Below are 21964 nucleotides of genomic sequence, written 5' to 3' on the forward strand. Positions count from 1 at the left end.
GGGCACAGGAACGGGCTGTTTCTCTCTGTAGGATTCTTTGTGAATGGTTTTAAGAAATCTCAGGGCTGGGAGTATCTTCCTTGAGACCAAATATCGGCTTTATAGCTGCTTGAGTGCCCTGAAAGAAAAGGCAGCTCAGATGTCCACCTTCAGGTTATCTAAATCTAGGGTTTGCTCCCACCTGGGTAAACTCCATGTGGGATAAATCATGGTTTTGCAGTCAGTGAAACACAGATAAATGTTAATGCTGCTCTGGAGATGTACAGCTGAATTTCTGCTTCCTGGTTCTCCAGGCAGCGCTTTTATCCCTGTATTTCAGGGGCTTTGGAAGCAGCTGGCTTGTTTGTTGGTGTCCTTGCTGAGCTGGAAGTCTCTGAGGTGGGAGAGGTGCAGCCCAGCCCCGATTCCTGGAGGGAGCAGGGGCAGCTCCCTCTGCTTTGCTGCTCGAAACACCTGGCAGCAGGTTGGATTTCCAGGCAGGTTTTGGCCAACTCAGGTCCGGGCAGGTTTCCACAGGGCTGTCCAAGGCCACTGAATGGATAGCAGGGCTGTTCCTGGGTGGATTTTATTGCAAATTGTGGAGGTGCTGTGAGGACAAACATTGGGCAATCATACCAAAGGTCTGTCGTCCTTCCTGCCATTTGCACAGAGGACACTGGAGGAAGAGGATGGCAGAGAAAAAGTGAAGGATCCTTATGGTCTCAGGTTGCTTGGGGACATCCCATCATCAGAGGTAAGATGTGGCATGATGGAGGTGATATATGGACACACAGGGTTTAACCCAGTAGCTTTCACACTAATCTAGAGTGATTTGGGGTGCTTTGGACTGGCTGAGATATCCCCCTGGGGCTGGTGGACAAGGGTCAGGAGAGAGGACACCAAACCAGGGAGGATGGACAGGACACAGGGACATTTCAGGCAGCACTTGTCTAAGTGTGAAAAAAGGAATTGAGACCTGGATGTTCCCAGAGGACAAAGTCTGTGACCTGCTGAGTGATAAAAAGCCAACTGAGATTTAGAAGAGTCCTTCCACACATTCATATTAAAACATTTTATGCATAAATATATCTCTGTTAGTGTGGGTTTGCTAGGAGGGCTGTAGAGAAATGGAAGAGTAAGAAATATCATCATAGAATATGTCTAAGTTTAAATAAACAATTATTAAATTAATATCCTGACTATTCCTGAGTAAAGCACAGATTAGATTCTTTGGATTGGTCTTATCTATTTGCATATTCTTCAGTGAGGACAAAATATAAAGCAGTTTAGAAAATTCAGCCCTTATTTCTCTTAGAACATTTGTAAATTATAAATATATATAGAGAGGATTTGGGGCATCTGTGACACAGACACTGATGGTTTCTAAGGGAATTAAATGTGTCCCACATCCCCAGGCTCTAATCATTGTCTGTCTCCTGCTTCCAAGGCAAAAGGAATCCCAGACTCGTCCTCCCTGGATCTTCCTCTGTTACCTGTTAGGTTCAACATGATTTTGAGAGTAACAGCAGGTTTTTTTGTCCATCACAGGAGTCCACAACAGATTGGAAAATACAGGGGGCTTTGAGTTGGCCTGTCAGAAATCATCATTCTCTCACATATCAACACTGGGAATCAGAACACATCAGTATAATTAAGGAGAAAATCCATAAAACCCCACTGCCAGAATAATTTACATCCTCTGGACTGAATAAAACTGCTGGAGGGGGATTTCAGCACTAGCTCTTCATTGCCATCTTGTGGGAGGCAGGTGACCTGAGTAGGATGCTCTTTGGAGTACAGGAATGTTGGGGTTTTTTCCTGCTCTTAGTGGTGTGATAATGAAAACACAACTCTGGGCTCACAGGGTGCCTTCAGAGTTCAGGTTATACCAGTGCTGCCATCAATCTTTCTGGTCCAAATCCTCTGGGGACACATATTTTATCAAAACATGTTTCGTGGAGCTTATTTCCTTTGGCCACCTACAAAGTGGGTGCATGGGAGTGGGTGCTTCCATGAAAGTTTAGTTATTCAAACAATAGTTATTTCCTCTGGCATAAGCAGAATACAGATGTAGTAAATGTATGAGAATGAAAGTGTGTCAAGAAGGTCAAGGGAGGGGATTCTCTCCCTCCACTCATATGAGACCCCACTTGAAGTCCCCAGAATAAAGACATGGAGCTGCTGGAGTGAGTCCAGAGGAGGCCATGGAGATGCTCCAAGGGCTGGAGCCCCTCTGCTCTGGAGACAGGCTGGGAGAGCTGGGGGTGTTCACCTGGAGAAGAGAAGGATCCAGGGAGACTTGAGAGCCCCTTCCAGTGCCTAAAGGGGCTCCAGGAGAACTGGAGAGGGACATGGGACAAGGGCCTGGAAGGATAGGACAAGGGGGAATGGCTTCAAATAGAAATAGGGTAGATTTAGATTAGATATTAGGAAGAAATTCTTCCCTGTGAGGGTGGAGAGTCCCTGGCCCAGGTTGCCCAGAGAAGCTGGGGCTGCCCCTTGATCCCTGGAAGTGTTCAAGGCCAGGTTGGGCAGGGTTTGGAGCAACCTGGGATAGTGGAAGGTGTCCCTGCCTATGGCAGAGGGCTGGAACGAGATGATCTTTAAGGTCCTTTCTAACCCAAACGACTCTCTGATGAACACAGAGGGTTCTCACCTGGCTTGCACACAGGAGAGTCATTCCAAAAACTGAGCTTCCCTAATGTAGCTGTTCAGAGGCTGTGGAGGCATTTCCAGGCCTCAGGGACGATCTCTTTGCAGTCAGCACCAGCACATGGCCGTGGGACAGCCCTGTGGAATTAGGTCCCTGCTGGATCCAACTCCAGTGTGTGTCTGTCCCTGGACACTTCCTTCACTGCCCACGATGGATCAATGTGTTGTACACAAACCAGGGTGGTGTCAGGGGCTTTTTGGAAGAGCCAACTCGTGCGCCAGGGAAAGGGAAGGGAGTTCATGAGCGGTCATCATTCCTCCTGGGCTGCTGGGAAGTGACATTTCTGCTGCTGGGAATTGCTGTGAGAAGTCCATGTCCTTGGCCAGCTGGTCTGTGGCAGTTCTGTCATCAACAGGAGTATATAAAGACTGTCATTTTGGGGCAAGACATCGCTTTGGGAAGCCACCCTTTAGGAGAAAGCAGGTAGGACAGACTGGCCCCTCTCCTGAAGTCCTCTTGGATGAGGACTTGGATGAGGAAGGTGTAGTTTCCACACCAGTTTCAACCAGTGAGGAGAAAACCACATGATTTTTTGACAAAATTCATTGCTTCTCTAAAAAGAAATTCATCATCCAATATGTATGATTATATTAAGTTTAATTTAATTATAACTTAAATTCTCATAAACCTCTAAAATGTACAATGCTTGGTATTTCAGTAATGCATTTGACTGATTATTACAGTCAATAATGATGATTCCTAATTATTGTATTAGTTTGCATTATTTTCAAAAGGTAATTGGAATCTGCATCAAGAAATGGTGGTGGAGAGACACTTCAGGGCTTTCAGCTGGCTCATGTTATAAAGGTGTTATAGGGAGAAGGGAGGAAGTTAATTTTGGAGGAAGATAAGTAATTTTTTAAATTGTTTGAAGTTTTAGCATCCAGAGTTATTTCTATGGGATTCAAATAAAGGGTCTTCACTAAAGCTGGTGTAGGCTATCACTGAAGTTGATGGAAAGAAATTAACAGTATTAATCTAATTCTTTTAAATTTTATAGCCATAAGTAATCTTTTTTTTCTTATGCAACATGCTTTCAAATATATCTTCCCTTAAAAACTGGTATTTCAATATATTTATTCTAGAACATTTATAAACATTGCATAAGTGGCATATTTTGTTAACAAACTGCAGCTTATATGTCATAAATAGTGTTTGTACTGGATGATGACAAATGCAGATTAAATGCTCGACTTCTTTATGATTTTTCCTTGGTAGCTGTTGTATTTGGTGGCACTGAATTTGGACATGAAGATCTTTTCCCTTTTCTTTGCTGTTCTCCTCTTAATGCTCCAAGGCACTTCAGGTAAGAGTTACATAAAATGTAAGGAAACGCAGAGGGAAAATCGTGAGTATGGAGAGACTAAACTAGAAATAGAAATAAAATAAAATAGGAATAGAAGTGCAATAGAAATAAAATAGAAATGAAAGAAATAGAAATTATTTTAGTCCCTTTTGCCCAAGGCCAACTAATGCTTCCAGCACATTGGACACACTTTACCTGTGAACAGACAGCAGCTGGAACCATTGGATGCACTGAAGGCTCCCAGTTTGGAAAATAAGGGAATTTAATGGTGTGGATGTGGCCAGCCCGCAGGCAGACTAGAACGTTGCTGTCATGCCACAGCCTAAATTGTTTTTAGCTTCTTTTGGGAAGAAAAATCAAGGCTTTATGTTGTTTCTGTTTTGTTTTGTGCAGGTTTCATGCGTGCCCCCGACAACGAGGTGCAGTGCAAACAGGCTGGGGGTGTTTGTTCCACTGACCATTGTCCCCCACCCAACACAAGGTCCTTTGGGCGCTGCCAGCGAGGGGTCCCTTGCTGTAGGACCGTGGTGAGCTATGGATGTGATGATCCATGGAATCACTGGATTGGTTTGGGTTGGAAGGGACCTTAAAGCTCATCTCACTCCACCCTCCTGCCACAGGCACTAGACCAGGTTGCTCCAAGCCCTGTCCAACCTGACCTTTTTTCCCAGGGATTTCTTGGGGTAATGGGTTTATTACTCATTTTCACACACTCAGTCTACCTTTTAGAGGCAAAACTCCTCCAGTAAGGGAGCAGGGACTGTACACTCAGATACAGGATTTCCTGAGGATTTCCTCACTACTTCCCTCTGTACCATTAATGGTGCAGCTCAAGTGCCTCGTGGGAAAGATCACAGTGAAATCTCTTTGGCAGAGAGAATGAATTAGCTAGAGATGAAGTCTCTCTTTCTGCTGTTCCCATTAGCTGATTCAAACTGCTCATGATGAGTTAATTCTGTCTTTCAAGTGCAGACTGTCTGGAGACCTGGGACTTTTGGATGAGGTTTGTAGGAAACCTGCATGTTCCACATTGCAAAGCCTGCCAGGTCTCACAGTCAGAAGAGCAGCCTGAAAGTCACATTGTTCTGCAAGATATTTTCTCCAGTTTCATCATTTTCCTGTTTTAGACTAAACCAAAATATTTGCTCATTGTTTTGAGCAACCTGGTCTGCTGAAAGGTGTCCCTGCTCATGACAGGGGGTTGGAATGAGATGAGCTTTAGGGTCCCTTCCAGCCCAAACCATTCCATGATTCTATGTTTTGTTTTGGGGATTTTTTTCCCTTGAATTTCTTACTAGAATCCTTAATTTCAGCCTACATCTTTACTCTGATATGAAAGTGCAGAAACAAATATCCATGAAAACTTACACTCTGCCTCCACTGATTCTAATGTCCCTTCTGTGCTTTGTATTGAAATCCTTTCCTGGATTGCAAAATGTGAAAATTTCTTTCCTTTATTTTGCAGTATGACTAGTGACCACTGACATCTCAGATGGGCTAAGCAGAGCTTCTGGAAATTTAAGAGATGCATCATCCCATCAGAAAATCTGGAATTTTGAGCAGAAAATATGCATTTAACACACACGTGAGCACGGCAAAACATGAACTACAGAAACAGAACAAACTCCTCCACAAACAGCCTTAATGACCTGAAGGATCTTGAAAGGAATTATTGAACCACCCAGAAAACAACAATATTTCTCATTTTTAAAAAGGTTTTGCTGTTGAAATTATATTGTGTCAATCAGCTTCTATCCCAGAGAGATCAGACACATTCAGAAGTCTGTCCCCATGAGAGGATGCAGAACAAGTTCTTCCTCTGACCCTCAGAACAGCTATTCTTTGTCTTATTTCCTTTTAGGGTTAGCAATAATTTGAATAGTGCTAGAAGACAAAGGCTCCAGGAGACACTGAATTCTCATTTGGGGGTGTTTGTACTTCATAGTCTTCATATCTCAATAAATTTTAGTAAACTTACTCCAGAGGAATGTTGTTTGATCCTTATACCTGTGAGGAAATGTCTTGGTGTGTGTTTGTGCTGGAGGATCTGGCTCCCATCTCACCTGGGGTCAGTGTGAGATGTGCCTTGTGGTTTCTTATCCAAGAAAAGAAGAGGGAACCAAACCCACACATGGACAGGAATATGGCCCGGCCCTGTTCATTATTAGGTTGACCATTAACAGTCAAGAATAACTTCAAGGCCACGTTGGACGGGGCTTGGAGCAACCTGGGATAGTGGAGGGTGTCCCTGCCCACGGCAGGAGGTGGAACAAGATGATCTTTAGAGTCCTTTCCAAACCAAATTATTCCATGATTCTGTGATTCTCCAAACCCACTGTATTTAGGCTTGTAGGAAACTGGCACAAACTGGTCATATTCAGTCCTGACACCATCCATAGCAACTCCTGGCATGGACAGTGTGGATTCTTTGAGTCATTCCTTGTCTCAAATCCTTTTGGCCTTTGCATTAGCACTGTGGGATAATAGGGATGGGGAGAGGAAGGAGGGGATGAGTCTGGAGGGGATGAGCATTGGTGCACAGACTCCAGGCTGATGGACACACAGTCCACAGCCTCCAGACAGCAGAGCACAGGGAAAAGCAGTTTGACTAGTTTAGGATCCAGGGAAATAGAATTCCACTGACATGGTACTGGTCTATGTGAAATAGAGACAGCAGGAGCAGAATGATGTGAATGTGGTGAGGCAGTTTCAAGCCCTAAGGAAGTTGGCCTTCTGCCACCCAGGGTTTTCCCTGCCTTGCCATTCCCAGCATTTCAGGTTGGGCTGGCAGATGTAACTGTGTAAGGGGAGCAGAGAACTGAGCCTGTCTCCTGAAACCCAGCCCGGAGCTCTGGGCTGGAGTGGCAGCAGGAATGGGCTCTCGTGCTTTTGGACTTATTAATATATATGTTGCCACCCAAATTGCTGCAACACAGGATGATTTAACAGGACTTAATTTAGTTAAATAAAATTCATTCACAGGCTGATTTTTATAGACAATAAAAACAACAAAAGCCACTCTGATACATGAGTAGATATCAGCAATGGGGTTTCACAGGAGCTTGCTTTTATTGGAGTTGAAGCTGCAAATATCTTTATTGGGATACAAGAACTCGTCCTCAGATCTTCTTGTGCTCCTGAGGGCCTTCACCCCCATGGGAAAGGCTCCCCAGGGTGGCACCGAGGACAGGATCCATCGATGTCAAAAGACAGGAGATGTCTCAGATGTCCAGAGCTCTTGTCTGAGTGGTCAGTGAGGTGTCAAATTTAGGAACTGGGTGCCCTACAAAGAAAAGTTAGGTGCTTAGATCATCCACCAAACTAGTTTTACCTGGACACCTCAGACTGCTGAAGGCATAAGGTAACACACGGGATTAAAGACAACTGGAGATACTTGTGATCTGAAACTCTGTTTCTGGTCATAAGACAACCCAGATAAAACAGAGGATGTGGCTGCCACCTCTCAGCACAAGCCACAGTTCTTCAGCTGCGGCTGCTGATGACCCAGAATACCTGCCAGGATACAGTTTAACACTAAAACTAGTTTAGGAATAAAGACCAACACTGGAGAAAGTGTCTGATCCCCTCACTTCCCTCCATGCCCTTCATAGAATCACAGGATGGTTTGGCTTGGAAAGGACCTTAAAGACCATCTAGTTCCGACCACTGCCATGGGCAGGGACACCTTCCACTAGCCCAGGTTGCTCCAAGCCCTGTCCAACCTGGCCTTGGATGCTTCTAGAGGTGGGACAGCCCCAGCTTCTCTGGGCAACCTGTGCCAGGGTCTCCCCACCCTCGCAGTAAAGAATGTTTTCCTAATATCTAATCTAAACAAACTCTCTCTCAGATTGAATCCATTCCCTCTTGTCCTGTCACTCCAGGCCCTTGTAAACAGTCTCTCTTTTTCAGAGAGAGCAGCCTGGAGTTTTTTAACACCACAAGGCTCTACCTTTTTTCTGCCGGACACACACCCTGGCAACTACAGGTGTTTTTTGGAGGGCGTAGGGCACTGGAAAAGGGGCTCTATGATGCCAAAAGGGGGAAAAGCCCAATAATTCTATTTGCTCTTGGTGCAGCAGCATTTCTTTGCAGGGATTCTTCTTACCATCTGCAGCATTTGAGCTTCCCACCACGACAGGTCCCGATGTCAACCGAAGGAGCAGCACATGGAACAAAGGAGCAGGAGCCCCGGCTTTGCCGGCAGGTGACGGTGTCAGAGGTTTCCTGGCTGGAAGCTGAAAGTAAACAAGAGAATATTCATGTTCATTTGTCACAGCAGAGGATTGGAGAGTCGAGGCATCGGATTTATATGACATGGTATGTGGTTCCTGTCATCAGATTGGACTTCATCTCCAACTTGAGAGGTTTGACAGCTTTATTCTAAGTTAGATGTACTACCTATTAGTAGGTTCTATCTGCCATCTATTTCAATCACTTTGTCCTGGTGGTTCTCAAGTCCTCTCTCTTAATCACATATTATTCAAGGATTATGTGTTTTTGATGTCACTCAGGTGATTTTAAAGCCATCTTTAGGCCTCAGTTTCCCTTGTCTCTTAAATTAAAAAGCACCGTAGTGTCATGCGTCTTTTCTGTGTGTAAGTCTTCATGGAGAGATATTAAATAACTTGTGGCCCTTTCCCAGAGACTCTGCTGGGATTGTACCTGAAGCCATCTCAGGGATCACAGATTTTTTGACATGAAGAATACATTTTGTGACGCATAAAATAGGAAATGTCCAAGAAAGCAATCCCAAATCCTATAGCACAGGCTTTGTCTAAAGCTCCTACAAGTGCCTGGATTTGGCCCAAGTGGCTCTATATTTCTTTTTTTGAGTTGACAGACATTTGACGGTCTAGGAAAGTAGGTAAAAATTTGAGACTACTGCAAGCTAAAGCAGTCACTGAGATAGTTTAAACTGCTCCAAAGACCCCCAAATAGCCTGGAATGATGCATGGGCTCCATACCCATTTAATTCATGTGGATAATACAGAGTTCAGGTAAAGACTCACAGCCACAACCACTTTTTCCCCAAAAATACAGGAAGTCTTCTAATCTAGAATACACAGTCCAGAGGTGTGGGTGGGAATGTGAGAAAAGAAAGCTCTCACATTGCAGAGTTGATCCTTAAGTATCAGCCTAAGAATTGCCTCAATATAATCATCATAGAATTGTTTAGGTTGGAAAAGCCCTCTAAGACCTTCGAGTCCAGCTGTTTCCACAGCAGTGACAGGGCCACCACTAACCCATGTCCCCAGGTGCCACATCCACATGGCTTTTAAGTCCCTCCAGGGATGGGGACTCCACCACTGCCCTGGGCAACTGTGCCAGGGCTGGACAACACTTTTGGGGAAGGGATTTTCTAATATCCAAACTAAACCTCCCTTGGTGCAACTTGAGGCTGCTTCCTCTCATCCTGTCCCTTGTTTCCTGGGAACAGAGTCCAACCCCCCCAGCTCCCTCTTCTGTCAGGGAGTTGCAGAGAGCGAGAAGGTCCCCCCTGAGCCTCCTTTTCTCCAGGCTGAGCCCCCCCAGCTCCCTCAGCTGCTCCTGGTGCTCCAGCCCCTTCCCCAGCTCCATTCCCTTCCCTGGACATGCTCCAGCCTCTCAATGTCTCTCTTGTCTGAGGGGCCCAGAGCTGCCCCCAGCACTGGAGGTGCCCCAGCAGTGCCAGCACAGGGATAGGTGCTGCCCTGGCCCTGCTACCACACTATTGCTGGTACAGTCCAAGTGCCATTGGCCTTCTCGCCCACCTGGGCACACCTGACTTATGTCCAGTCTTTGTCAACCAGCACCCTCAGGTCCTCTTCTAACTTTACAGCCACTCTGCCCCCGTCCTGGAGCACTGCAGGGGGTTGTTGTGACCCAAGTGCAGAACCTGGTACTTGACCTTGTTGACCCTTACACCACTGGCCCATGGATCCATCCTGCCCAGATCTCTCTGCAGACCCTTCCTACCCTCCAGCAGATCAACACTCCCACACAATTTGGTGTTATCTGCAAATTTGTTGAGGGTACATTGATAAAGATATTAAATAAGACCAGCCCCAGTACTGAGCTCTGGGGAACAACACTGGTGACCAGCCCCAACTGGGTGTAGCTCCATTCACCACCACTCTCTGGGCCCAGCCATCCTGACAATTTTTAACCCAGAGAAGAATGACACTGTCCAAGACATGAGTGGATAGTTTCTCCAGTATAATGCTGTGGGAAACAGTGTCAAGGCTTTACTAAATTCTAGGTAGATACCTAATTCACTAAATGGCCATAGAGGAGATTAGGTTGGTGAAGCAGGACCTGCTTTTCCTAAACCTGTGCTGGCTGAGCCTGATCCCCTGGATGTTCTGTATATGCCTCATGAAGGCACTCAAAATGAGATGGGAACATTCCCTGGCACCAAGGTCAATACAGAAGAGCATCTCTTTTTTTCCCATCATGCCATCGTATGGCTGGAATGCAAGATGCTAGAAAAAGACCGTGGGGAAGACTATCAAGGCCCTCGAATTTAGTATTTTGAAGATTAAGACTATGACCAAGGAGGGGGAATTCTGATATGAAAGTGGTGGATTCCAAGAGCACAGAGGTAATCTGAACCTCGGCACTGGGATCTAATGAACTTCTCTGCAGATGCACCCTTTTAGCCTCCTTCTCATCTGTTTCCAGCCTTACCTGGAGCAGCCTGGAAGAGGAAGAAGAGAACAGCGACGAGGAAGAAAAGGATTCTCATGGTTGGCAGCCGGTAGGAAGATAGACTTTGCAGGAATGGAGACAACACCAGTGTGAACAGAAGCTGTCCGAGACCGAGCACGGTTGGTGTCTCTGCTTATAAAGCTCTGGGAGAGACCCGAGGGGGTGGAGGAGTGGCTGCCTGAAGAACAATTAGTTCATTGACCTGTTACTATGGAGACTGGTGATGTATGAAGGTGTTGCAACCTACCACGTTAGGAGATGCCTGACTTGAGCAATGCCCATGGCTCCCAGCTGAGCAGAGCAGCCAAACCACCCCGTGCCGGCTGGTGGGCTGCGCCCGGGGAGGACTAGGGATTGGAGGAGGAGGGAGGTGGGTTCCTGTGGTCCACAGGACTGTAAACCATGCGGAACTGATGGTACCCTGTGGCTCCTGGCCACGGTCTCGTGACAGCCTGTCCTTCCCCCAAACCACCAGGCATGGTGAGCAAAGGCAGTGCAGTGTAAAGCAAGGAGAGAACAGACCCTCCTCCTTGGAGACAAGAGCATGTAGTGACAGGACAAGTGGGAATGGCTTCAAAGAGAGCAGGTTTAGATTAGACATCAGGAAAAACTTCTTCACTGTTAGGGCAGTGAGACAATGGAACAGGTTGCCCAGAAAAGTTGTGGCTGCCCCATCCCTGGAAGTGTTCAGGGTGAGGCTGACTGGGGCTCTGAGCACCCTGGGCTAATGGAAGGTGTCACTGCCCATGGCAGGGTGTTGGAACGAGATGAGCTTTAAGGTCCTTTCCAACCCAAACCATTCTGTGAAAATGGTGATGAATGTAGGAAAGGATCAGAGCTTTAGTCCTTGCTTGGATTGGACTTGTAGGGCTGCACCTGAAGAAGGCTGGGTAGGGCTGAAAGGGTTGTGGATAATCCCCCTCCTGGCTATGGAATTGTCAGACATGTTAGTAGCTCCAATCTCCCAGGTGTTTTCCATTGTGGTTCAGAACTCAGTTTCTCTCTGTATTTTATACTTATGACTTTAGCAGTGGGGTTCACCAAACCCCAAAGAAAAAGTCATTAGACAGAAAGGACTGGAAGGGACACCACTGTGTGCTGTGCCACGCTCTCCTAGGAGACTGCAGCCTGATTCCCCTTCAGCTCTGTCCTGAAAATGATAAGGTCATGTTACTCACTGCTGCTACAGGCAATGAATCCCCACACTCTGCTCTGATGGTTTGAACTTTCTTCCAAAAGTTGAGCCTGCATGGAGAGTCTAAAACTATTTATTCTTGCCCCAAATGAACTTGGTTTAATGACTTTTTCTTCTGCTGTCACTCAGCTTCCTGATGAAGCTATGAAAAGGTTATGAAAAGACTCACATCTCTCTGATATCATAGATTCAACATACCAAGTCCACTCGTGTCATGTCTGCACATCTCTCATCACCTTGTAACCAATTTCTACATCTGAAAATAAAATCTGATTATTTTTTTTTTTCATGCATGTGAAGGAGCAGTTGTAGAAAAGGTGGACCAGAGGAAGTGTCACCAGCTTTGTGCAGGCCTCTTAATACTTGTGCTTGTCTCCAAGCAATGCCACTCCTGGGGCATATGAGAAATTCAAGTGCACATTTTTTTTTGGGGGGACAAACCATACAGGCCAAGAATCATTAATGAAACCAGGTCATGAAGGTGCTTAATTATTTACTGCTTCAGTGAGAACAGCAAACTGAAGAGAGGGAGAGTAACAGTGGGAGGCGAGCTCTGTCTGCACACAGAGGGCAGAGAGGTCTGTGACTGGTGAACTGGCTGCAAGTCAAGTGTAGGGCATGGAAGTGCTTCAGTTTTTTTATAGAAACATGTTAAGTCCATGTATCAGGACTAGGATTTTAAAATAAGCAAAAAATCCTCTTTACTGTTGTGGACAGATGAGGAGCTTGAGGAGGGGCAAGAGGATACAGGTGGTAAAGCAAACAAATTCCTGCCAGTGCTCCATGAAGGTTTGTCCCTGCTCAGCAGGTTGGACAAATGTAATGGTGGCAGGAGTGACAGGACTGGCAGCACTGCCAGGGCCCCCTGAGGTCCAAGGGAAGGAGGGGAACCCTCATCTGTCTGATTAATGTGATGGGCAGAACACCCAGAAGATGCTTGGGGGTATGAAGCCCATAGTCCTCTCTTTGTACCTCCCAGACTGCCAGTGGTGGGTTGCTGTGATGAAATTCTTGGAGAATGGGATGAGGAAGTGGATCTTCAGACCTCTACCAGGGAGCTCTGAGAGCTGAGGTGGGCACAGGCTCTTAAATGAACTGTTGTTCTGTCACCTCTCCTCTGTTTTCCCCCTGAACATGAGAAAAGAAGTTTTGAGGAGTCAGTCTTTTTTATTAAAACACTCTCTGTGTATGCACTCAAAACTAATTTTAAGCCAAGCTTTAGGGAACACTGAGCAGCTCTTTGGTTCCTGATCTGTGAGACAGGACATAGACAAAACCCCACAACCCAAACCACTCTGAGCATCTGCTCAGGGTTTCAGACAGGCACTCCATCCACATGGACCCTCAGCTCCACTTCCAGAAACATCATGGACAAAAAGAGGGGAAAAAAGGTGCAGTCCGTGATCATAAAACACGGGCAGCTGTAAGGAAACAGTCAAGAGTGGAGGTTGCTTGTAAAAATCCGGTGTTTAATGAAGAAGGAAAACATGCTTTTCTACTCCTTGCATAATTCCCCTCCTGCCTGTCCCATGAGGGGCAGGGGTGTTTGTTTTGGGGGGTGAGTCTGCTGAGCAAACCCTGCTGGGGTCGGCCTGCACCGCCACACATCGTTCAGTGCTCTTTGGAACCAAACAGCATCAGGGAGAGGGAAGGAAAGAGGGAACAGCTCTGTCCTCCTCACCTCCCTCCCCCAGCTCCAGCTGGAGAATGGAAGCAATGCTTGTCCTGGGTCGAGGCTCCCTCCATGGAAAGGTAAATGTGCCTGGGTTGATAACAGCCTCCTGCTTGGCATTGGGGAATGGGAGCCTGCACAAGGTGCTCCACTTCTTCCTTCTCCTGGAGCACCAGGAGAAGATGCTGGCAAACAGTCTCCAGGGTGCAGAGAAGCAGCAAAGCTATGACTGATGGGAAGCTGTTGATCTTGATGTGTCTGTAAGAGTTAATATTTGACCTGGTAGTAAATGAGTGGAGGTGGGGGATTTTGTATGGGACCTGTCCTTGTGAAGAAATGGCATTTCATCACCCAGAAAGAATAAATTCATCTCTTTGGCTCATGGATCTTTCAGGAGCCTTGGAAAATTGCCTTTTCACCTTGGGAAGTTGGCACTTGTGGGCTATTTTCTGAGCTGTGGGGAAAGGAATGCAAATGTTTTTGGATTTGAAGGAGATTCCCTGCCTTTGATTACAACTGGTGGGGAACTAACCTGCTGGAGAAGAAGGGGAGAACTGAATTAGTGGCAATCTCCTCTGGTCTAGGAGTAAATAAACAGATGGCAGCAATAAGTGGTGTTGAGTTCCCCTGTCCCAAAATTAAGTTCATGGAAAAAATGATGGTGAGAAGCACAGGCATTTGAAGACACAGTGAAGGTGACAGTGGGTGGAAGGTACACAGTGTTCGTTCCCCTTCACAGAACACTCAGTAGAAGCTCCCCATGCATGAAACCAAGTTTCAGTGGGGGAACTCCAGTATTATTAACTGAAGTTGCTGTCTGAGAGTAGTCATGAGACCACCTCCAGTGTGTGTCCTTGCCATGGAAGAGAGCTGTGAGGGGAAGAAATCACCAACCAGTAAATTTTTGGAAAGCCCATATTCCAATCAGCATTTTGAAAACTGATCTGTTCTTCAGGTGATCAGGGAGGAGGTTTTCTGAGGTCCTGCATTGGCTTTGTAAGGTGAACGTCAACCAAAAGGTCTCTCTTCTCCCATAGCTTGAACACTATCAAAGGGTTTGATTCCAGCTGCCATCCCACCAGCCCTCCAAGAGAAAAAAACCAGTGGTGTCCTGGGAGAGAAATACTCAATAGACATGGAATTAATTAGGAACTTTTTGGGAAGAACTCTTAGGGGTGACTGCAGGACAGAGACGGGTCAGGAAACTTGTCTGGGAGAAGCAGGTCCCTGTAGGGCCATCAGCACAGGAGAGCTGTGAGAGTCACCCCACACAAGGCCAACCCCAGGCTCCACTCGGGTCGTGGAGAGTGCACAGGGGAGATGAACACTCAAGGGGCTCCCTAGAAATTGGGTAAAAATGAAAGAATGAGCCTAAAGTGAGGGTGGCTAGTGGAGTGAAATGCAAGACCCTTATGGCACGAAGTGAAGCATCTAGAGACAGAAGTGGAGACAACCCTGTTTTGAGTAACATCTCTGTGACTTACACACTAGAGATGGGTTTCACTGGGACAGGAGGGAAATCTGGGGCTCAACCTGTTCTGAATTCATCCAGATTTAATACCAGAGTTTTATTCAGGATGTTGTGGTTTAACCCCAGATTGTGAGATCAATCCCACGCTTGTTCACATCTCCCCTGGTGGAATGGGGAGAGAATCAGAAAAATAAAAGTGAAAAAACTTGTGGGTTTAATAAACACAGATTAATAGGCCTAAAACAAAGCTGTGCAAGCAAAGCAAAGCAAGGAATCATTCACCATGCCACTTCCCACGGGCAGGCAGGGCTCTGTCATGTGTGGCAGTGACTTGGGAAGACAAAATGCCATCACTTTGAGTTTTCCTCCCTTCCTTCTTCTTCTCCAAGGTTTTATTGCAGAATATGACACCAGATGATCTGGAATATCCCTTGTGTCATTTGGGATCAGCTGTCCTCCTGTATCTCCTCCCAGCTCCTCCTGCACCCCCAGCCTCCTTGCTGGTGGGGTGGGGTGAGGAGCAAAAAAGGCCTCTAGTCTGTGTAAGAACATGTTTGACAATAACAAAAACACCCCTGAATTATGAACACTGTTTCCAGCACAAATCCAAACTACAGTTCCATACCAGCTACTCTGATGAAAAGTATCCAGCCCAGCCAAAACCAGAATCTGGGGTAAACTTGAGGGATGTAGAACAGATCATCCATGTGTGTAGTAGTAAGTTGAACAAGACCAGTTATAGTCACAGGATCACAGAATATGCTGAGCTGGAAGGGACCCACAAGGATCATCGAGTCCAACTCCCAGCCCTGCACAGAACCATCCCCAAGAGTCACACCCTGTGCCTGAGAGGATCATCCAAATGCTCCTTGAGCTCTGTCAGCCTCGGTGCTGTGCCCACTGCCCTGGGGAGCCTGTTCAGTGCCCAACCACCCTCTGGGGGAAGAACCTTTTTCTAATATTGAACCTAAACCTGCTCTGACACAACTCAGGTCATTCCTTCAGGTCCTGCCACTGGTCACCAGAGAGCAGAGATCAGTGTAGAAAACAGGTCTGATATTTTTAAAAGCAATCTACATATCACCCTAAATCTTATTTCTGGGATGGGATAATTCAGCCCCCATCACTGTGTTTGTGAAGTCATGAGTGTATGTATGTATTTTTAATGTATACATATTTATATATATATATATAAATGTATACATTATATATATGTATATTATATATATATATATAAAGTTTGCAATAGTGGAGGTGTTTATTTGTTGCCATTTTGTCATCCAATCACTCACTGTCAAGAGTTGCCTCTACAGTTTTTCACACTCAACTTTCAGTCTTGTCATCTTGGATGCTTTATTATCATCATCAAAACTGGTTGCTGTTTTAGCCATTCCCTTTTCCAAATCAGTTGGGAGTATGTGAGACTGCACGTGCTCACTTGTTGGAACACATTTCATCACTCTCTGAGCCTTGAGCCAAAACCACAGAGCAAATTACTGTTAATAACAACAAAGATCACAGGTATTGGTTTAAGAAGACATTTTATTTTTGTGTGAGAATAAAATAATAATATATATATTGCTTCACATCCTCCAAGAGCTGCATGAACCTGAAGTGATTGAACATCCAAACATCCCTGTGAGGTAGGCTGGAATAGGTGGCCAAGGTGGCAAAGTGGCTTGTGTATTAAAAGCAAAAAAGGGAGTGACTTCAGCAAGGAAAAACCTGGATCTCCACAAGCAGTGTGCTAACAGGACATGCCCTCTGGAAGCTGCTTTTAATGCTCATTTGCAGGAGGGTTTAGATAGAGGAGGAATCCATCAAAATCACCTCCTCAAGGCAGTGGAAATGTTGCTGGTACGAGGGCACTGATCCAGGCAAGCCTCCTCTTCTTACTCTGGCAAAATCCTGCAAGAATAAAAAGAGTCTTGTTATTTTGCTGAAGTGTAGCCTAAAGTTAATCTCTAAAGCCTCAATACCTGCTAATTACCTTTCAAAGTAAATGTACAGCCTGCAGCTTTAAAAACCTACATTTAGATGCCTCCATGGAAGGTCCCCATGTGTGCTGGGTGTCAGGGTCTGTGCACATCCAGTCCACAAGAACTGTGGTCACTGGCAAACTAATTGTACTGTCACTAGTAAGAACATTTTTATTCAACTCACTCCAAAATAAAGATTGGGGATTTGATGTGGTTATTGAACACACAAGTCTAGTGCCATTTGAAGAGTTGTGGGGTATCTGATTGGCCTCCAGACACCATTTCTGAAAATGAATATTTTCCCCATAGGTCACAAGTTACCTCGGCCAGACATGTAGATATGGTTTAAATACTCCAAGGCATCCCAAATGCCTCTAAACATCTCAATTTATACTGCTGAATCAAGCCCTTTGTGTCTAAATTCAAAGATTCCTTTTCAAGCAACCCAGTGAGTTGAATCCTGAGCTGGAAAAAATATTCTATTGTACTTCAGAATAACCTGTTGACTTCAACTTCTACTGTTGTACTGATCAACTCAGCTGAAAATCTAACAGTCCCTTTAAGAAGAGCTCTAATCCTGAACATTAACATCCAGTAGTGTCACATATGGGTATATTCTTCCAAGAAAGAGTGTTTCTGTAGAAAAAATTACACCTGAGCCAAACTCTTATTCCTTCCCCAGCCCTAATTTTCCTTTGATTAGGCCTAACAGATGCTTATAGAGAAATATGATGTTGGAGATCTGCTGTCTGCTCCTACCAGTCTATTTGCTATCAGTAGAAATTGCTACCTCAGGAGGATGAGCAGTCACAGAGGCTGTGGGTTCACATCATTCCTTTGTAAAATCATCTAATTACAGGTTACTTCTGTTACATTTATTTTCCTGATATCCTAAGTTCCTTAGCATCTTGATCTCATGATAAGAAATCTCCCATTATTGGAATGACTTGGGTTTCCTGAAACAACCAGCTGACAGAGGATCCCCATGTGCTGAATAAATGTTATAAAACCTCTTTCCTAGAGCCACCTCATCACACTTTCTTCAGTTTCTGGGAATCTTAAAGCCCTAGCAATTCTATAAATAACAGGATTGGGAATTCTGTAAAATTCAGAAAATATGGATCTGAGCTCTGCCTTTATTTTAAACCAAGGTCTGTCCAGTCACATCAATGGTTGAGGATCTGCCTGAACATCATTGCTGGGATAAATTATGTTGTCACATTTGTCTTCTTCATCAGAAGATACAGGAACCTCTCCCATTTTGGCACTGAATTTGTTGTGTGTGACAGTCACTGCAACTGGCAATGGTCATCTTGTGGCCATTAATGGAACAAAGCTATTGCAAGAATTAATGCCTGAGGAATATGTTTTATTCTAAGCTAAAGAATATTCCCCAAAAGCATGTTCAAAGCCTTAAGAAAATTAAAAACTGGCTATCAGGGAAACTCTAGACATTACTAAAAATTGGCCTCCAAAATCAAAAGTAAAATGCACACCCAAGTCTCTACTCACAAATTCACTCTTTACCTTTCTAAGAACTGAGCAGTGGTGGAAAGAAGGAGACATGGGAAAAGAATGAGAAGTAGAGTTCTGTGAATATATTTTCCCCTTTAAATTTAAATTTTCTAGGCAATTTTGGAAATTAAAAGAACATAAGGAGGAGAAAATGTTTCCTCTTTTGGGTGAAAATACTGTGAAATATTTTTCTAATAATTTCTTGAAAAAACTTACTTTTTTTCCCCCCCATCAAACTTAAAATAAAGTGAATTCTGGGAAAATTCTGACACACACCCCCAACCCTTTTTATTGTACATAACTTCCATCCAAATGAGTTGTCTCCTTAAACACACGTCGATATACACATGTTCACACTCCCTCTGGGCTTTCTCACAAAAGGGCTGCCCTGCAAGCCCCGGGGAGTTGTGCAGATTATTCAGAGAAACAGTGGATAAAAGAGCAGGACCAAACAATTCCCTGTGGTGCCCTTCAGACCCCGAGGCACTTACTTGGAGCAGCAGTTCAGCACCCCGTTGTGGCAGGTCCCTGAGGCAGTGAAGGTGGGTGGGCACTGCCCGGCACGGCAGAATTTTCCCTGGCCCCTGCACTCTGCAGTGTCAGGAAAAAGGGGATCTGCAGAACCTGTGAGAAGAGAAAAGTGTTAAAAACCTCAGTTTTCAGTCTAAAAGGATGAAGGATAAATGTTCATTAAATCATTAAATGCTCATTAAAACAGATGCTCTTGAGCCAACCCACTGCACCATCCTGATGGCATCAGATTTAGCCTGTCAGGTGATGGCTGCTTTCTCCCTCCTATGAATACACCTTTGCTTACAAACCCTTCTGTTGTTTATAGGATTTATTTTGCTTCTCACCTGAAGTAGCCTGGAAGATGAGGAGGAAAACAGCGAAGAGCAAGTAGAGGATCTTCATGGCTGCGGGTCACTTGTGGTCTGTGAGATCCTGCAAAGTGCCAATGGTGGATGGAGTTGGCTTGAGGAAAGGCTGGGAAAGACACCCTGTATTTATAGGGCCTGTGGGATTGTGCAAGTGTGACCCCTGAGTGCTTTGTCAATGAGTAACTGCAATGAACTTTATGGAAAGGGGCTGGTTATCCCCCTTATCACAGGTGGCAGTGAACATGTTGCAATCCCCCAAGGGTGAATTTCCACTTAATGCATCAGTTATATAATGTGACCATCAGCCAAGCCCCACTGAGCTGCACCAGTTTTCGTAGCTTTTGCAGGTGTCTTTCCAACACAGGCACAGGGATGGGTTAGGCAGGGAGCTTGGAAGTCAGGCACCATTGGAGTGGGGACCTGGCTTCGACCCTGGATTCGTCACCCACTGACAATTCATGTAACATTTTGTCTCTGTCTCTCCATCCCTATCACCAGGTGGATGATATCAAAGGCAGAAGAAAGCATTGGGAAAGACTTGATATGATGCAACTGTTCTTTGTCACTTTTTAAACAGTCTCACCCACTGCAGAAGGGTGACACAATGATCTCTCCTTCCCTCGATCCTCACTTATATCACAGAATCATAGAATCATAGAATAGCCCGAATTGGAAGGGACTTTAAAGACCATCCAGTTCCAACCCCCTGCCATGGGCAGAGACACCTTCCAGTAGACCAGGTTGCTCAGAGCCCCATCCAGCCTGGCATTCCATCCCACATCATTCCCCACTGCCCTACATTCAGCCTTGCGTCACAAATTCTGACCTCCTTGCACTCAGTTCCTGTTTGCCCAAATTAAAAACCTCAAGAGTTAGAGTTCTGACACTAATATGTCTCCTTCCTTTTAAAGAAAGTAAACTATTTCTTATATATGTACAAGTTTGTGATGCAATGCCGAATGTTTCCTCTCATATTGCCCCAAAAGGTTGGGAGGATGGGTTGATTCCATAAGAATCTTGGCTGACATAACTCCCCCAAGTGCAACATCTTCTGGGGCTTCAAGTCAGAGCACCATCCTCGTGGCTGTAAATTTTCTAAGAAGGGAATCCATGCAAAGAAGGTTCCTCTTCATGGAATCCTGGGCTTGTAGATGCCAAATGACCACAACATCTTTACACCTATTGGAATCTTCCCTTTGCCCAAACACCGTCACCCCCAACAACAGGTTAAACTCTGTCACAGCCCAGATGCCTCTGCAGTTCCTGCCTCTGACATTCTGGTTCGGTGGTTTGCTTCCTTATTGCCTCATTTATTATGCTGAACTCGGAGTTAATGGTATTTTTGTTATAAGAATTATTTGAAGGATGAAAACATTACCCATGTTTATGTTTAACCTCTGTGCTCTCGGGCAGGCTCGAGCAGCTGAGAGAGCAGCAACAAGGTGAGTTACTTAAGTGTTTATGCAGCAAACAACAGCAATATAAGTACTGATTTCCCTCTTCCACCCATAAAATCTAATTAACCAAGAAATGTCAAGTGTTGGGTTTTTTGTTCCTTTTTTTTTTGTACCCTTACTTGGAAATTGTCTTTTTTCTTTGCCAGCAGCTCTCCAGTTTTCCCCATTTCTAATGGAAAGGAGAGCTGATTTGTCACCTCTATCTTTCCTCTTTCAGTGACATGTCAGTGGGACCCTCTGAAGGAGAGACAGATACTTGATCAGCAACACCAGGAAACAAAACCCTTTTGTTTTAATCAAGACCCACTGAAATGTGAATTTCCCCAACCCGTCTTTCTCACAGACAGAAAACTGTTGTGATGTTTTGCAAATGGAAATGTGTTTTTTGAGCATTTGTCGCTCCTTGAAGAAGCCCATGTTAGTTGTTTTTCCCAAATCAAATCAGGGTGTGGCACTGGGGAAGGTGGTGACCACTCTTTGTTATCACGTGCAGTGATGCTTTCATGGCTGTACTGTGGAATGGAACAAATCCATTATCAGAGACAAATTGTTTTAATTTCACTGATGCAAATTGCCATAGCATTCAGATTTTACTGAACAGGCTCCTTTCTTGCAGAAGGAAAACATCCCTCTAGGAAATAAGGAAGAAGTTTTTTACAGTGAGGGTGGTGAAACACTGGCACAGGTTGCCCAGAGAACTTATGGCTTCCCCATCCCTGGAAGTGTCCAAGGCCAAGTTGGAAGGGGCTTGGAGCAACCTGGGCTAGTGGAAGGTGTCCCTGCCCATGGCAGGGGGTGGAATGAGATGATCTTTAAGGTCCCTTCCAACCCAAACCATTCCAGGATTCTATGATTCCATGATTCTATGAATGTGACCAACATTTCAAGCCCTGCTAGCACAGGCAACCAGAAATCATTCAGAGCAAAAGGAAAATTCCATGACTTTGACTTCTAGCAAGAACAAAGACAGGTGCAAACTGGTTGCTCAAAAACCAGGTGAAACTTGCACAAAAACCCCCCAGGAGCAGAGCAATTCATGCAGCACAGCAGTGACCTGGGGCTGGAACACAGCAGGGTGTGCGTGGAGCTGTGTCCCATGGTAGTCAGGG

General features: G+C 45.2%; 2 protein-coding genes across 2 annotated transcripts; one reads left to right on the forward strand and one right to left on the reverse strand.

The window, feature by feature from the left end:
• Nucleotides 1–2974: 2974 nt before the first annotated feature.
• LOC108641843 (gallinacin-8-like) lies at nt 2975–5975 on the forward strand. Its single transcript, XM_018085526.2, has 4 exons — nt 2975–3115; nt 3911–3998; nt 4392–4525; nt 5464–5975. Exons 1-4 carry the CDS (start codon nt 3005–3007, stop codon nt 5470–5472), a joined length of 342 nt encoding a protein of 113 aa, XP_017941015.2. The 5' UTR covers nt 2975–3004; the 3' UTR covers nt 5473–5975.
• A 13029-nt stretch (nt 5976–19004) lies between these two features.
• Nucleotides 19005–19511, reverse strand: LOC112841356 (gallinacin-10-like). The gene is made up of 2 exons (XM_025896397.1): nt 19375–19511; nt 19005–19141 (listed from the first exon to the last, which is right to left on the reverse strand). Exons 1-2 carry the CDS (start codon nt 19430–19432, stop codon nt 19005–19007), a joined length of 195 nt encoding a protein of 64 aa, XP_025752182.1. The 5' UTR covers nt 19433–19511.
• Between the last annotated feature and the right edge of the window lie 2453 nt (nt 19512–21964).

The sequence above is a fragment of the Manacus vitellinus genome, unplaced genomic scaffold, assembly GCF_001715985.3.
Source record: "Manacus vitellinus isolate BGI_N305 unplaced genomic scaffold, ASM171598v3 scaffold_82_pilon, whole genome shotgun sequence".
Classification (NCBI taxonomy): domain Eukaryota; kingdom Metazoa; phylum Chordata; class Aves; order Passeriformes; family Pipridae; genus Manacus; species Manacus vitellinus.